The sequence below is a fragment of the Eretmochelys imbricata genome, chromosome 7, assembly GCF_965152235.1.
Source record: "Eretmochelys imbricata isolate rEreImb1 chromosome 7, rEreImb1.hap1, whole genome shotgun sequence".
Classification (NCBI taxonomy): Eukaryota; Metazoa; Chordata; order Testudines; family Cheloniidae; genus Eretmochelys; species Eretmochelys imbricata.
The window spans coordinates 89,951,429-89,968,097 of NC_135578.1; the positions used below are offsets into that span (position 1 = coordinate 89,951,429).

Below are 16,669 nucleotides of genomic sequence, written 5' to 3' on the forward strand. Positions count from 1 at the left end.
TGCCTATGGTCACCATATTATATGGACTGGATTGTCTGAAATAACCCCCATTAGGAAACAACTCTTTCTGAGTGCTCTATATTAAATAAGGAATGAAAATTCAAGTGCAGTCAATGACTTTAAAAAGATGGTTTCAGAGTAACAGCCGTGTTAGTCTGTATTCGCAAAAAGAAAAGGAGTACTTGTGGCACCTTAGAGACTAACCAATTTATTTGAGCATGAGCTTTCGTGAGCTACAGCTCACTTCATCGGATGCGGTGAATCATTTATTAGAGTGGGAGTTGATTGCAGCGATAACAGGGCTGGACATGAGCAACCAGAATGGAAATACATCAGAAGAGCCAAGGAGGACTGAAGATCAAATAGAGCAAATCATTCCAAAGAGCAAGAACAAGATTGAATTACTGGTACTCTAGCAACAATTCCAAATTATATATTTATATAAAATCAGGAACATACATACTATTCCTATGAAGCAACCTTTTGTCCCCAAGGAGAAAGTAGCTACAATTTTACAACTTCAAATGTTGAAGATGTGCCATTGAATGGGTAAAACTGAGCTGGCTTCAGAATTGGTTGAACCTTGTAGTGCCCAAAGTATTGTATTCTGTAGAGCCCTGGTTCAGTAGAACTTGGAATATGCCATTCTACTTTGGCCTTGCTGCGGCCAAGCAATCCTTTGGTCCAGTAAAATCTAATAGAAAAATAATAAACTACAGGTTAAAAATATAATCCATGTTAATGTGTATTGCAATAGTCCAGCCAAGATCTCTAACTGGCTGAACTAAACATATCTGAATGCCAAACCATTATGGAACAGAAATATTTTTACTACAAGTTAAGTGACATAGACACTAAACTAATCACTCTGGCTCAATTTGTCCCAAGAGGATTCTGTGATATTTTTAATTACCGTGTTTTATTTTTGTTGCTTTGTTAATAACACAATGCACAGCAATGAAATACACCAGGGAACACTAAATGACAAATAAGTGATTATTTCTGTAGATAAAAATATTTCTGACTAGGTAATTATGTGGCTCCCATAGCGAATTAAATGAGCACCTCCCAACATCATTATCACGGTTATTACATATTAATGAATTTACCCTCACAACTCCCCTGTGAGATGAGAAAATATTATTCCCATTTAACAGAAGAGGAACTGAGGCACAGATGGAGCAAGAAAATTGTGAAAGGTCAGGCAAAATCTGTGAAAGAGCTGGGAATTGAACCTAAATAAGGTTGAGTCCCAGACCTGTGCCAGAATCACACATCCCCTTCCTCATGTTTATTGCTAAAAATGGGCTCAGGAAACTGAACCACCTTAGGCTGATATAACTGGAGCCTGATTTTTTTAACAATAGAGCATGTGCCGTATACATCAGACAACAGCAAAACTTCCTCCCACTGCCCACACCAATGTGTCTCAGCAGGGATGCATGTCCTATGGGGAACAGAGTTAGTCCCAAAAATGCTGACAATACTTGTTTCTGTCAAAATGTTTTATGTATCTATTTTGACAAATAAAATTGTTGGGAACATTTTGTAAGATGGAATTTCTGGTGTGAGAGTAAGACCCCCAAAATAGCCCAATGGTGAGGGCACTCACTGGGGGTGTGGGAGACCTAGGTTTAAGGCTCTGCTCTAAATCAGGCAGGTTTCCCACATCCAAGGTGAGAGCCTGAACCACCACACTATTAGCTATTTCACACACACACACACCCCAATGCTTTTTCACAAATTTTATTGAAAGGTCTCATTTTCATTCTACATCAGAATAAAAACAAATTTCAAAACCTCTAAATTTTTTTGTGAAACAGAATTGTTTTTTTTCCAGCTAGCCCCAATGGGAAACACCTCTCAGGGTTATAAAATAAATTAGTTTATCTCCATATTCATTCCCTCCTTGTCCTGTCTATTGTGACTGTCAACGTCTATTGTGTCTTGTTTTGCACTTAGATTATAATCTCTTTGAGGTGGGAACCTTGTTTTTTGTTCAGTTTGTACAGAGCCTAGCACAGTGGGATCCTGGGATCCTCAGTGCTACCAATAAATAATAAACATCTATCCATTGATCTGCTGTCCTAAATCCTAAATGGTATGGATGTCAGAGATGTGTGCTCTCTGTCAGCATGTGTGATTAAATAGGACCATTATTCTGGAATACTGCAACTGGAAAATGCTTCCCCTAAATATACATGGAGTTCACAATGGTTTACAGCATCTTACCTCTTTACTTATTTTGTTTATTTGTGCACTAACAAAAATAAGGGTGTGATGATACCCAGTCTTTTCAATATTATAACAGTGAGTATGTTATTGAAGTTTCTCTTTCAAGTTTGTGGGAATTTTCATAGAAATTTTATTAAATGTTTTAAATTTTGTTACTCAAAAAAGGAGAAATTCCTTGTTTGTAGCATTACTTGCTTTCTGGAATTATTATTATGCTGCTAAGCATAGACATACTATACATTAATACTAACAAGTAATGAAACACAGCATTACCTTTATCTGAGTAAATTATATTAGGAGGAAAATTTACAGAAATGGGGATCCTAATATATTGTAACAACATAAGAGAGCTACACAATCCCCCTAACCCCCAAAATACATAGATACACTGGAAAAGGCCAGAATAACCTCTGGTAGAAAAGGGGCATGTCAGTTTGTATTCCATAAACACAGGCATGATTTCCATCTCCTAAAACTCCAAGCTTAGTGCTGTTATGTATGCTACTAAAGTGTGTCAGAAGCTGTCTCAGGAGACAGTGGATTTAATATCAGTATCCTTTGGGTACCAGATCAGATTCAGAAAGTGATTGGTTGCACTCAGGCAGAGAAAATTATGCACTACCAGGAAGAAGCCATTAGAAATTCAGAGAAACAGAATCTACTGATGTAAATCTGTTATACTGGGAACATTGTCTCTCTCCTTTTGAAGTGTAAGGTGTTTTTATTGGAATATCTCCAACATTACAGGATCCTGAAATGGACCTTTTTGGGATTCCATCCTTTTACTGATATTTAGGAGACTGAGGTAAATAAGTCATCGGTTTTTAATCAGATTAGGCAATAACTTCTTTGAACAAGGATCTGATAAACAACCCCTCTGTATTCTTTGTATGGATCTTAACATTATTAACTCTACTGATTATAGCTCTAAAAAGCCACACTAAAAGAAAAGGAGTACTTGTGGCACCTTAGAGACTAACCAATTTATTTGAGCATGAGCTTTCGTGAGCTACAGCTCACTTCATCGGATGCATACCGTGGAAACTGCAGCAGACTTTATATACACACAGAGACCATGAAACAATACCTCCTCCCACCCCACTCTCCTGCTGGTAATAGCTTATCTAAAGTGATCATCAAGTTGGGCCATTTCCAGCACAAATCCAGGTTTTCTCACCCTCCACCCCCCCACACACAAACTCACTCTCCTGCCGGTAATAGCCCATCCAAAGTGACAACTCTCTACACAATGTGCATGATAATCAAGGTGGGCCATTTTCTGCACAAATCCAGGTTCTCTCACCCCCTCACACCCCTCCAAAAAACACACACACAAACTCACTCTCCTGCTGGTAATAGCTCATCCAAAGTGACCACTCTCCCTACAATGTGCATGATAATCAAGGTGGGCCATTTCCAGCACAAATCCAGGTTTTCTCACCCCCCCCACCCCCATACACACACAAACTCACTCTCCTGCTGGTAATAGCTCATCCAAAGTGACCACTCTCCCTACAATGTGCATGGTAATCAAGGTGGGCCATGTCCAGCACAAATCCAGGCTTTCTCACTCTCCCCCTTTTTTCCGGGGGACACACACATACACACAAACTCACTCTCCTGCTGGCAATAGCTCATCCAAACTGACCACTCTCCAAGTTTAAATCCAAGTTTAACCAGAACGTCTGGGGGCGGGGGTAGGAAACTCGCTGGAGTCTGGAAAAACTTCAAATCCAGAAACTGCTGAATTGGAATTCATTTGCAAATTGGATACTATTAATTTAGGCTTAAATAGAGACTGGGAGTGGCTAAGTCATTATGCAAGGTAGCCTATTTCCCCTTGTTTTTTCCTACCCCCCCCCCCAGACGTTCTGGTTAAACTTGGATTTATGCTGGAAATGGCCCACCTTGATTATCATATACATTGTAAGGAGAGTGGTCAGTTTGGATGAGCTATTGCCAGCAGGAGAGTGAGTTTGTGTGTGTGTGTGTGTCCCCCGGAAAAAAGGGGGAGGGTGAGAAAGCCTGGATTTGTGCTGGACATGGCCCACCTTGATTACCATGCACATTGTAGGGAGAGTGGTCACTTTGGATGAGCTATTACCAGCAGGAGAGTGAGTTTGTGTGTGTATGGGGGTGGGGGGGTGAGAAAACCTGGATTTGTGCTGGAAATGGCCCACCTTGATTATCATGCACATTGTAGGGAGAGTGGTCACTTTGGATGAGCTATTACCAGCAGGAGAGTGAGTTTGTGTGTGTGTTTTTTGGAGGGGTGTGAGGGGGTGAGAGAACCTGGATTTGTGCAGAAAATGGCCCACCTTGATTATCATGCACATTGTGTAGAGAGTTGTCACTTTGGATGGGCTATTACCGGCAGGAGAGTGAGTTTGTGTGTGCGGGGGTGGAGGGTGAGAAAACCTGGATTTGTGCTGGAAATGGCCCAACTTGATGATCACTTTAGATAAGCTATTACCAGCAGGAGAGTGGGGTGGGAGGAGGTATTGTTTCATGGTCTCTGTGTGTATATAAAGTCTGCTGCAATTTCCACGGTATGCATCCGATGAAGTGAGCTGTAGCTCACGAAAGCTCATGCTCAAATAAATTGGTTAGTCTCTAAGGTGCCAGAAGTACTCCTTTTCTTTTTGCAAATACAGACTAACACGGCTGTTACTCTGAAAAAAGCCACACTATTTTTCTTCCTGATACATGCATTCCCCATAAGGTTGGCGGGCCTACCAGACATTTGATTTCTACTGCCCCCCCCCTTTTTTTTTAAATGAAACTTCTCCACTTTTGGGACATACATCAGAGCCACTAAACACTTTCCCCAAAAATAACAGTGTTAGAAGAAACCTTTTATATCCTCCTTTTAATATCCAACTGTTAGGCAATGTGGACCAGTGAATGGGGCATTGGACTAGGAATTGGGAGATGTGGGTTCTAGCCCTAGGTCTGCCATTGACCTACTAAGTGATCTTGGGCAAGTCACTTCTCCAGCTGTAAAATGGGCATAATGATATTTACGTGCCTTTGCAAACCACTATGAGCTCTATGGATGAAAAGCTCTACGTGAGAGCCAGATAGTACTATCTCCATGGAATTTCCATACATTAAATACAAATTGTTTAGAAAATGTAATAAAAATGTTTTAACAAAAATGGGTTTTGTCAAGTTGGTTCACACCATGATTTTCCTTAAGATGAAATAAGATTTAGTTGTATATTCTCAATGCTGTATTGGTGAGAGCTCTGCATAAGGTTGTACAAAACCACAAATTAGTTTCTAGAGGTGGATTCTTTTAAAATGCCATTTTAAATATTTATATATTTAAATATATATAAATATATATATAATAATCAGCGTGTGCCAAGTGTCACTGACATCATGTACAATAGACTTTGCCATACAGACCACAGCATTCAAAAAAATGAAAGTTCTGGCTTAAGGAGAGCTGGCTTTTGTTACATTTCCACCACAGAAAAGGATATGGTAACACCAAAATTGAGTGATCTCCACTGCCTAACTCTGTATAGTGTGTTACTATTCTGTAATGCACTGGGGCTGGGGAATGTGAGGGTATATCTCAGGCAGAAACTCACAATATCAAAAGCCCTAAAGTTTTGTGGCCAGATCTCAAGGCTCCTCAGGCCTGTCTATCATGTTATGGCTTGCTTGCATCACTTCACTGAATACAAAAGAATTCAAAGTTTGTGGATCCCACTGCTGGGAATTCCCATGGCAAAAGACAAATCCCAATGTGGCATAAAGCTGGCATAGCAACACTATGCAACCTCCTCCATTTTGCATCACCTGGTGCAGAGGCCATTGCCAGAGGAGAGGTAATGTGGCCAAGCCTTTGTGATTCAGCTATGTTCATCTGCTGGACCAGCATCCTCATATAGTTAAAGCAGCCCTGAGGTTGTTCTAATTTATGCCATGGGCCAGCTGGCCTCCAGGCAGGCAGCCCCAGAATATGGGAAGTACAAAAGCTGCATAAAGTCACCCCTAAACCAAGTCCTGTGCAGAGAGCAAAGATTTTTGACTTTCTAGTGAACCAACATCTTGCATCTCAATGACTGGGCTTGAGGCAATCTTTTTAGTCCATATAAGTTACTTTATAAGTACTATAGTGCAAAATGCAGTATTTAATTAAAAATTATTAAAACAATGCAGAAGGAGGTAGTTCTACCCATTGTTCTTACAGTAATTATTCATTTATCTTACATTCCACAATATTGATAGTAATTGTGAGTAATTCATCATGGTTATACGGTAATTGTGAGTAATTCTAAAATCTGCCTCCTGTTTGTATACATTCAAGGAAAGTCACATCCAGAAGGGGAATCACAAGGCAGAATGGTTCCAACTCTGATTCTGCTCCCTGCATTCCAACCTAAAAAGAAGGCTGCTTCACAGACCTTCTGCTGATGTTCAAAGGCAGGTCTGGAGGCTGTGATCTGAGCTTTTTACCGACACAGCCATAGCTCAAGTATCCCCAGAGTGTGTGCAGGTTACTCTTTTCTACAAGGATAGGCATAAACTACCCTTGGGTACTGTGCATGAGACAGTGGCTAGTCAGAATGTGTGTGTGCAATTAACACTCTTACAGGGTTATTGTACACCCCTTTTGAGGAAAATGCAAAAGAGTCCCAGAACATGGTCCCTGGGGTTTTAATAAGCAGGGTCAGCTCCAGGCACCAGCTTTCCAAGCAGGTGCTTGGGGCGGCATTCAGAATGGGGCGGCAGGCCATGTCCCGCGGCGGCAATCCGGCAGCGGCTTTTGGGCGGCAACTCTGCCACTCTTCCGGGCGCGGCGGCAATTTGGCGGCGACTGCTTGGGGTGGCAAAATTGGTAGAGCCACCCCGTTTATAAGCAGTTCACTGAATCCTTAATACTCAGTGAAATTTGTGAAACAGAGTCAGTCCTGGGGGAGTTACTCACCTGGTATCCCAGGAGGCATCATTATACATTACATGCCAATTTCCTGAAATATTCTCATATTTCTCTACTGTAAGGAAGGTTTGGTGAGTCTGGAATAAAATTAATATAACTAGTCAGATACTGAATGACCAATCATGTAAGCTTTCTAGTGCTTAACTTAAAAGTGAAGAACAGATTTTTTTTCTTTGTTTTAATTTTTTATTGGCAAAACATAACAAGACTAAGCTGTACATATAATGTAGGGTATAATAAAGGACACATTCATTGCAAGAAGACTGCAAAATATATGGTATTTAACAAATTTCCAGTAAAAATAACCAATATGACATGTCTGTTCTCTATTTTAAAAAATGTTTAAAAAAACGTTAATGGTTTGAACTTACTTTGATTCTGAGAATGAAAGCTTGGACTTGCATTAAATTGCACCAGAATGTAGAGAAAAGGTTTCTGCATTGCTCATATGTACAATTTTGACTCACATGGTATGAAGAGGTCAGGAATTATCTAGGACTGAACTTTGTGCAGTTTTCCTATTCAGTGCTCAAAATCCCCTTAGCTGGACAAACTTCCAAGCTGGAACTTTACAATCAAAGGGCTTCTGGTAATGTAAGGCCCCAAAGAATATGCTGAAGTCAGTAACTCATGTAAGTACAAACAGGGTGAACTTGTTTTTACATGAACCAATAGGGGCCTCCAATGAGTGTTTAGTTACAGGAAGTTTAGAAAATTATATTTAGGACACTTTACCTATATCATTTGTTGTGATTTATAAACATTCCAAAATGAAGGGTTTATGTGGGATGTATTATTTTAATGTGCAGTATTCATCCTAGTGTAAATGCCTAGTTATAGTATGATAGTTTTAGTATAATATGCAAGAATCACTGTTTATAAACTTCTAAACTTCAGTGACTCTTCCCTGCAGTTTACAACTAATTCAACTGGCCACCGAAATAAAATAAAGTAATAGAGCTCAAATAATATTTTCTTCTCTGAGAGTTGTGTGTGTGTGTTTGTAAAGATATGTTCACACTTAAAACACTATCGCTGCACAGCTGTGCTACTATAGCTGCGCCACTGTAGCACTTCAGTGTAGACACTACCTACACCAAAGAGAGGGGCTCTCCCCTCACTGTACGTAATCCACCTTCCCGAGAGGAAGATGCAAGAATTCTTCTGTCAATCTAATGCTGTCTACATAGGGTCTTAGGTTGGCTTTACGACACCACTCAAAAGTGTAAATTTTCCACACTCCTGAGAGACGGTTATGCTGACCTAATTTTCTGGTGTAGAGCAGGCCTAACATCTCTGCCTCTTTTTCTCTTTCCATGTCTGACCTATTCTATCTCCATGCCATTTGCTTTCTTTTTTTCCCCCTCTAATTTCCCTCTATATCTCATTTTACTCTCTCTCTCTTCTCCTTATCTTTCTTTAGAAAGGTGTATCTCAAAGTCCTCCATGTAAGCAAGCAGAACAATAATTAAACATTAGCCATTGTGAAAGAATAGAAAAATCTAACATAATTTAATTATACTTACAGTGTTCTGAGCAGAATTCCTGGGGTTCGCACCTACAAAAGTTGCTTCAGCAACTTCTCCCTGAGGAAATGTTAGAATTTATTTTGAGAGTGGACTATATGTTATATAATAAAATCAACGATTTAAGACATCTTTATTAACATTTCTGTATTATTTTAATAGTTGCTATTGGATTGTAGATTTTTTATCGTGAATTCCACTATCTACAGTGCCTTAACATTCCACCTCTCCTGTCTGCTGGATGAATTCCATTATGTGACATTAAGTTGAGCTATTAAAAAAAAAAGAAGGTGGGATTTTAAGGTTAAAGTACTAGATTGTAGCTACTTCACACCTTCCACTTGCTTTTATTGCACCCAAGAGTGTGCAGATAAGACGACACGACCCTTGTTCTGAATAGCTTATAACCTAATTTTGCCAAGTATTTAAAATAATTAATCTTTATGACATTTTTATCTTATTCAGACTCCAAAGCAAGTATATCAAAGGACAATCAGATTTCTGTTTCAAAACATTATAATGCAACAATTGCTACTTCAATGAATCCTCATTTTATGTATAGAAGGAAGAAGATTCTCCTTCATAGAGAGATGTCAAGGGCTCTTTTTTTTTATTCACTGATTTTAACTACATTTGTTATACAAACATTGGCAGATAGAATATCTATATCTATGTTGTTGCTCTAAAATAAGGACAAATAACCTTAATATAAAAACACTGATGTGATTATCCACTTCTCAGAAGCACATTCTTTACTCAGTAATTCATTCATATGTGAATTTCATATTCAAGGGGCATGTTTGGTTTATTGCTATAAAGAATAAGGAAGAAAAGGAGCATTTTGACATTCATGTCAGCTATATAAACATCAGAATACTTATTCAGTTCTCATTTGCTTTTATTATAATTTTACTTCAGTTTCACTTTTTCTTGCAACTCACGCAGAGGTAAACTGAGTTGCTATCGCAACCAAGCTCCAGATTACTTAGTCTAGATATCACGGGTCAGATTCTGCTCTTATATATCCTGATGTAAATTTTGATTAACATCAGTGTAATCGAAAGCAGAATTTGGCCTTATGTCTCTATAGAGACCCCACACTAATTAAGAAGATGGTTAAGAATCTGACAAGTATTCAGACTAGTAGTAAATAAATGATATTTCCCCAGACAGTCTTACCACTCTGTACTGTGGTTGTACTTCCTGTAACACATCCCCAAATTTTTTACCGATTGGTGCAACATCAGCAAGAACACCAGGTAACAAAGTTATGTTGGTTACGCTGAAGAATTCTGGCTCTGGACCATTTGGCAAATCCTGAACTGTATTCTAGGAAAAAAAGAACATTTGTTTAATAAGCAGAAATATTGTTTGTCAATTCTACTGTGAAACAATTGTGACAAAACATCATATACAGATGATGATGTATTTCACAAAATCCAATAAGTCAAATGTGTCTTTTTAATTAACTACAATGACTCTAATTGGCTGTAATGCCAAGAATAAGAAAGTAACCAAAAAAAGTGAGAGGGTTCTTGTTTATATGCCACTTTCAGCACCACTTCATTCTTCGATCTTATCTCCATATGACTTTACACCAAGTTGCAGCTCCTGTTCTTGCTTGAGCTAGCATCCTGTTCAGCCCCAAGCAAAAGCTGCAACAACTTAAGGGCTGATCTAATGTACATGCAGCTGTCCACAGATCAACAGGGTTGTTTTAGCAGCCAGGAATTGTCAGAGTGCAGAGGCTTTTCCAGCTACACTGACATCACCCTCATGGCAGGGCCAGGAACTGGGACACATAGACCTACTATACTGCTTCTGTACCAGCTGGAGATTCTGTTTACTGAAGGGAAATTCCCAGGAAGCTGATTAGGCTGGTTTCTGGTGATTTTGCACCGCCAGAGCAATACAGCAGTTAGATCAGATCAGAGAATCAGGACCATGGCATTTAAAATAATAGGATGGAAAAATTATGTAAACCTCACTTCTAAAGAATATATAAATATGAAAGTGTACACTGGATTCAAATGATCTTTTATTACCATAGCAATAGCCTTGGCCAGTCCTCTGAACAACTGAATATAAGCAGAAAGAGTGTGTGGCCCATAAATGGTGGATGCTGCCTCATATCGTTGAACCTACAAAAGAGATTAAAAGATCACTGCATTTCTTCCACAGATTTTGTTGTTGCTGCTGTTTTCATTTCTTTGTGAAAAAGAAAAAATATTCCACAGACATCTAAACTCCCATGAAAATTATCACTGAAAAGTAAAAATGGATGGTAAACATGTCCTGTAAACATCTTTGTCCTATACTAGAGCTATTTTCTTTACCTGGTATTCTTCATAAGTAGTAATGTAATGGGTATAAACATTGCACAAGCCTGCAATTATGACATTCATTCCCTGGGTCCCATGGGATTCAAATTCCTAAGAAAGATGAGTACAAATACATAATTACTTTAATAAATATTAAATATACAATTATATTCATCGCATGCCGTATCTTCTATTTAGTGTTGTTGTAGCCATGTTGGTCCAAGAAGAAGGTATTGACATTTCTGTGGTCGTTAATAAGATGAATAAAAATAATAAATAATATTCAGTATGATGGATGGATAATGTTATGATTTTCACAGTGTTTCTAATCATTCTCATGGTGGCACCACACTGATAGAGTTAGTGGGTGAAATTTTGGCTCTAGTGAAATCAATAGCAAAATTCCCATTAATATCAGTGGGGCCAGGATTTCACCCATGTTTGTTTGGGTGGCCTTATTTATTGCCATACTGGGAGGTGGGGTATGCTGATTGATAGATAGGTATTAGATCAGAGGTGGGCAATCTGGCCCGTGGGACCCTCCTGCCTGGCCCCTGAGCTCCTCACCCGGGAGGCTAGCCCCCGGCCCCTCCCCTGCTGTCCTCCCTCCCCCGCAGCCTCAGCTCACTGCGCCACCAGCACAATGCTCTGGGCGGCGGGGCTGCAAGCTGGGGCAGAGCCCGGCCTGACCCGCTGCTCTGTGTTGTGCGGTGGTGTGGCTGGCTCCAGCCGGGTGGTACGGCTGTAGTGCCACCAGCCACCAATCCTCCAGGCAGCGTTGTAAGGGGGCAGGGAGCGGGGAGGTTGGATAGAGGGCAGGGGAGTTTCGGGTGGTGTTCAGGGAGTGGGGGTGTGGATAGGGGGCAGGGCAGTCAGAGGGTAGGGAACACAGGGGTTGAATGGGGGCAGGGGTCTCGGGGGGCTGTCAGGGAACAAGGAGAGTTGGATGGGACAGGAGTCCCGGGGGGGCTGTCAGGGGGAAAGAAGCAGGGGGGGGTCGGATAGGGGGCGGGGGCCGAGCCACACCTGGCTGTTTGGGGAGGCACAGCCTCCCCTAACCAGCCCTCCATACAGTTTCTGAAACCCGATGCAGCCCTCAGGCCAAAAAGTTTGCCTGCCCCTGTATTAGATACACAACTAATTTTAAAAAAATACCTTCATAATATGTGAGACCAAGAGTACGTCTACACTGGAGCTGGAGATGTAAGCTCCAGCTTCAGAAGACACACCTACACTAGTTCAATGGGATCTAGCATGCTAAAAACAGAAGACTAGCCACCACGTTGCTAGTGACAGGAGGGGCCAGCCGCCCTGAGTACAATCTCATCTAAAACTCTAGGTATGTACTCGGGCAGTTAGTCAATCCCACTACTCACGCTGCTGCAGCTACATTTCTATTTTTTGTGCACTAGGTCAATCACAGCTTGAGAGGGTAGGTCTACTCAAGTAGGAAATTACACCTTCCAGCTACACCCCAAGGAACAATATCGGTATGAGGCAAGAGAAAGATGATAGACTCAAGAAAATAAAGGTTCCATAAACTCTGCTGTCTAGAAAAGTTCTCTTCAAGTTTTTAGCCAGTAACTTACACTTTTAACAGCTTCTCGTAGTCTCCGTCCAGACATTGTCCTGTGAAGTATTATGATAGTAATGTTAAACTCCAGTAATGTAGAGAAAGTGTGATATACTGAAGTGCAAGGTGAGTTGGAATGACTGTGGACGAGCATCAGTAGGAAAGGTTTGGATCACACAAGGCTCCCAAAACCTGGATGCTCAGCTGAATCTCACCTGAATTATCTGAATAGTTAGAGCCAATAAAAGAACCCACCCCTTTACAACAGTTTGGCATTTAGAAATCACCATCACTATGTGGAAAAGAGACTATAAATAATTGATCGGCTACATGTGATATCATGCAGGCCCTGGCTGATGTCTAGAATTTTCCTAATTTTGTCCATTGAATTGAAACTACATTTTCTGATGGAAAATGGTTCTGTCAAAAAAGTTGATCAGCTATAAGAATGGGAAGCCAGTTTCAACCTCAACTATAGATCAGCAACTGCTGGTCTAAAAACAGGGAAGAGGGAATCCCCATGTGTCCAGTTAAAGACTGCACGCACACTCACACACACAAAAATGCACCTGCGTTAGAACATTAGGATGGACATTGACATACAGTGGCTGCATATCACATTGTACCAGTGATAAGGTAGTTTCTGGCTTTATATCCCTTCCATAAAAAATATGCATACACAAGTACTATGCGTTCTTTAGATATAAAAACTGTCTGCTTTGTTACACAAAATAAGAGTAAAAATAGTACATACGTCAGCTCTCCTGGTAAAGCGACGATTGCCAAGGACCCAATGGTAAAAAGCTGAACATCAACTATTTCAGGGTGCCATGGATAAGGGAATGAAATCTTGGAAGAAGAAAAAAAAGAATATAGTGTTACATTTTTTTAAATAAGGACCATGAGATACAATCTGGTTTTGTTCTTTCCATATTCATAAAAATAGTGATGCAAACATTTATTTTTGTAAGAAATTTACATTGGTCTGTAGAAAATTAATGCTTTGTCTCACTTTATCTTCTGGGCTACCCGTGCATTAAATCATTCAACCAGAACCATATTCATTAGGAACGGAAGAAACCTATTGTATTATCTAGTCTGCCTAAATGCCCATGCAACACTCTTCCCTATCCTATGTTCTTAAATGCTTTGTTCTGTTCAGTTCTAAATGACTGAAGCAATGGGTTTTCATTCCCTTCTCTTGGGACATTATTCCACAATCTCACAGATGTCACCATTAAGAATGATTTGATTCGAAATTTTCCTGTGTTTAACTTTATCCCATTACTTCTGATTTATCTACTTGACCTGCTTTAAATAATTCCTCTCTCTTTCAGATACTTGTAGGCAGTGATCATATCACTCCTCAGTTGGCATTTGGCTCGTCTATAGTTAGTTCTTTTACCTTGTGCTCCATGGGTCAATACCTCCATGGATTTAAACACTTTGTTACTATCTTTCTGGTAATGAGCTGCCTAGAACTGTATGAAACATTCTTGGTGCAGTCTAACAACACCGTAGAGAAAGGAGCCATGAGCACTCTGGTGAAAACAACATGATGCCTAGGAACTGGCAGCTCAAAAAGATATTGTTTTAAAAAAAACACCAAATCATATTTCAAGATCATGAGTAAAATTTTCAAAAGCCCCCAAGTGATTTAGGAGCCTAAACCCTATTTGCTTTCAGTAAGATGTCTAAGCCTCTTTTGAAAATGGGATTAAAGATCATAATTCACTCAGGCACTTTTGAAATCTTTCCCTATCTTTAATTTAATGTTCACTCTCATTCCAGCTCTAAGACTACTTCCTTGGCATTACAGTATAGATGAGCTCTTTTTAGATTGATTTTTCCAGATTACATTTTTTCAGAACAAATCCCATTTTGTTATTTTCTATCCATTTTTTGTAACTGGAGCTACAAATATATAATTACATTTATATAATTAAATATTCCAGAACTTTGACATGCTACCCAAGCCACAAGGTTTAAAATTCTAATGTCATTGCCCTTTTAGTCCAAAATTTCTCATCAGACATTTCCACAAGTCAAAAACTCTTCTACCATGAAATTATATATTTTGGCAGGTAACCAAAGATCAAACTGCCCTTTCTAGCATCACAGTAGTAATCTTTATATAAGGACAAACATTCTCGAACATTTTCTGCACTGTATTTTATCACAAAGACATGTCTCCTTCATTATGAAGCATGAATGTCTTTTCCCCCTTTTTTAAGTTCTACAATAAGAATGTATGGAAGATCATGCTTCTCTCCTAATAAAAACCCTGTCTCTTTTAGTGCTTTTTCAGAGTATTGATAAGCATATATTTGTGTTCCTTTTCATGTCTTTTAAAGTAAGATTCCCTTTAAAATATTAGTGTCATACGACCATTCATTGCCTTTACTTCTGCATCATTAGTTTAATTATGGCGGGAATGAAATGGATATCCTTTCTCTCGGCAGGAAAATCCAGCATAGTTAAGCGTTAGCTGTGCTCAGAGTGATATACACTAACACACTCTACCTCTCCAGTATTTAAAAGGATAGGCTTAGGTTTGTGGCACTCTTTTGTTTCATTGGACGGTTCTCCAAGCAGCTGGTTATGAACAATTTCCCAGAACGGCTGGCCTTCTAGTGAACCTGTAAGTAGAAACCTCTTTTAATACAATTTCTTCAGTTTTTCTCAGTGTATATTTGACAAAGTCTAATTCCTCACCTGCATTTCCTCAAAGTATCTACGTATCTAGGCTAGGATTTTCAGGGGAGTTTAGGGGATTTGAATCCATTCATCTTAAAATGGGATTTTGGACACCTAACTCCCATAGTTTGCTTTAAATATTCCAGCTCTAACCAATCAGCATTTCGAACATGGCTGTGACCATACTATATGGGTAGTGACCCTGAATTACAGAAATAGAAAGGACCGTCCTCCTCACTGGATTGGGAACTAATGGCAAGAGGGAGCAAATAAAGGAAGATTTTTAAAATATCAAATAAAAGCTCTAACAATAGTTGTGTAGGGGGGCAATTAGGGATAGATTTGTAAATAAAGAATGAATGAGGAAGTAAAAAGACATGTTCCAATTCTCACCTTCGCCACTTTCCTTATACATTGTATCCCTATCACCCACTCTTTGTCTGTATTTTTAAGACTGTAAGCTATCTGAGGCAGGGACTGTGTTTGCACAGTTCCATGAACAAGACCGAGAGCATTATTGCCACATAAACAATAAACCTCAGTGAACAAGATCTGCAGACTCTGTTCTTCTGCTTACCTTGTGTGAAATTTAAGAATCCCACTCCATCAATAGTACCTGCTGCAAAGCTGTAGCCCAGGGCTGGTTTACATGTTTTACCCTTAATAAAAGTATTTTAAAATTAGATTGTATACAGTATATCAGATGTAAAACCACAACAATTCTACCTGGAATATTCTAATGAGGATTCCCTATCTACAGGCAGGAAAATTCCCAGTACTTACTGTATGGGTTGCATTGAGCTGGACAGTGACATCACTCATGTTCACCCACTGGTGAGCTGAATGGAGAGGTCCTGTTACCTCCTGGGAAGCTGAAGTATACAGTTCCTAAAACACAGACACATATTATACTGATTAACACTGGGTGCAAAAACTAAAGAATATATTTTATTGAAATAGAACCACAAAGAACCTGTTAAAAACAGATGCAAGACAAATATGAACTATTTTAATACAATCTCAGCTTCCTTGGGAGCAGGTGGAAGCCGTTAGTCCCTCAGGTAGAAGAAATGATGTGCTTAAATCTTTGAGAACATGTTTCTGTGATGTGGGTTAGTTACAGAGGCTAGTGCTTTGTTAGCCAAATCCTTCCCAAACTATCAGACATTGCTTAGGGCATAAACAATGCCCTACCATCCCTATCTATCTGGGGCCACTCTTTGCACACCCTCTCTGTTGTTAAGTATTACCTCTCTGAGTAGTGTTCGAAGGAGCCTTTAGTGGGACCTTTTTCAGCTTTTTCATCGGGTTTTCTGTGACCCATGAGCAGAGGATTCCATCAGTGACTTTGCCTATAAGCAAT

The 16,669-nt window shown here is 39.7% G+C and overlaps 1 protein-coding gene across 1 annotated transcript in view; it reads right to left on the bottom strand.

Moving 5' to 3' along the window:
- Window positions 1-504: 504 nt before the first annotated feature.
- LOC144267931 (putative neutral ceramidase C) overlaps window positions 505-16,669 on the bottom strand; it is a 34,976-nt gene continuing 18,811 nt past the window's right edge. Inside the window, exons 10-20 of the mRNA XM_077822375.1 lie at window positions 16,090-16,194; window positions 15,884-15,965; window positions 15,133-15,248; window positions 13,364-13,458; window positions 12,626-12,665; window positions 11,052-11,147; window positions 10,761-10,856; window positions 9,895-10,044; window positions 8,716-8,775; window positions 7,178-7,266; window positions 505-694 (exon numbers count right to left, since the gene is read on the bottom strand). Of these exons, the coding sequence (XP_077678501.1) occupies window positions 505-694; window positions 7,178-7,266; window positions 8,716-8,775; window positions 9,895-10,044; window positions 10,761-10,856; window positions 11,052-11,147; window positions 12,626-12,665; window positions 13,364-13,458; window positions 15,133-15,248; window positions 15,884-15,965; window positions 16,090-16,194 (1,119 nt within the window). The remainder of the gene's footprint in view (window positions 695-7,177; window positions 7,267-8,715; window positions 8,776-9,894; window positions 10,045-10,760; window positions 10,857-11,051; window positions 11,148-12,625; window positions 12,666-13,363; window positions 13,459-15,132; window positions 15,249-15,883; window positions 15,966-16,089; window positions 16,195-16,669) is intronic.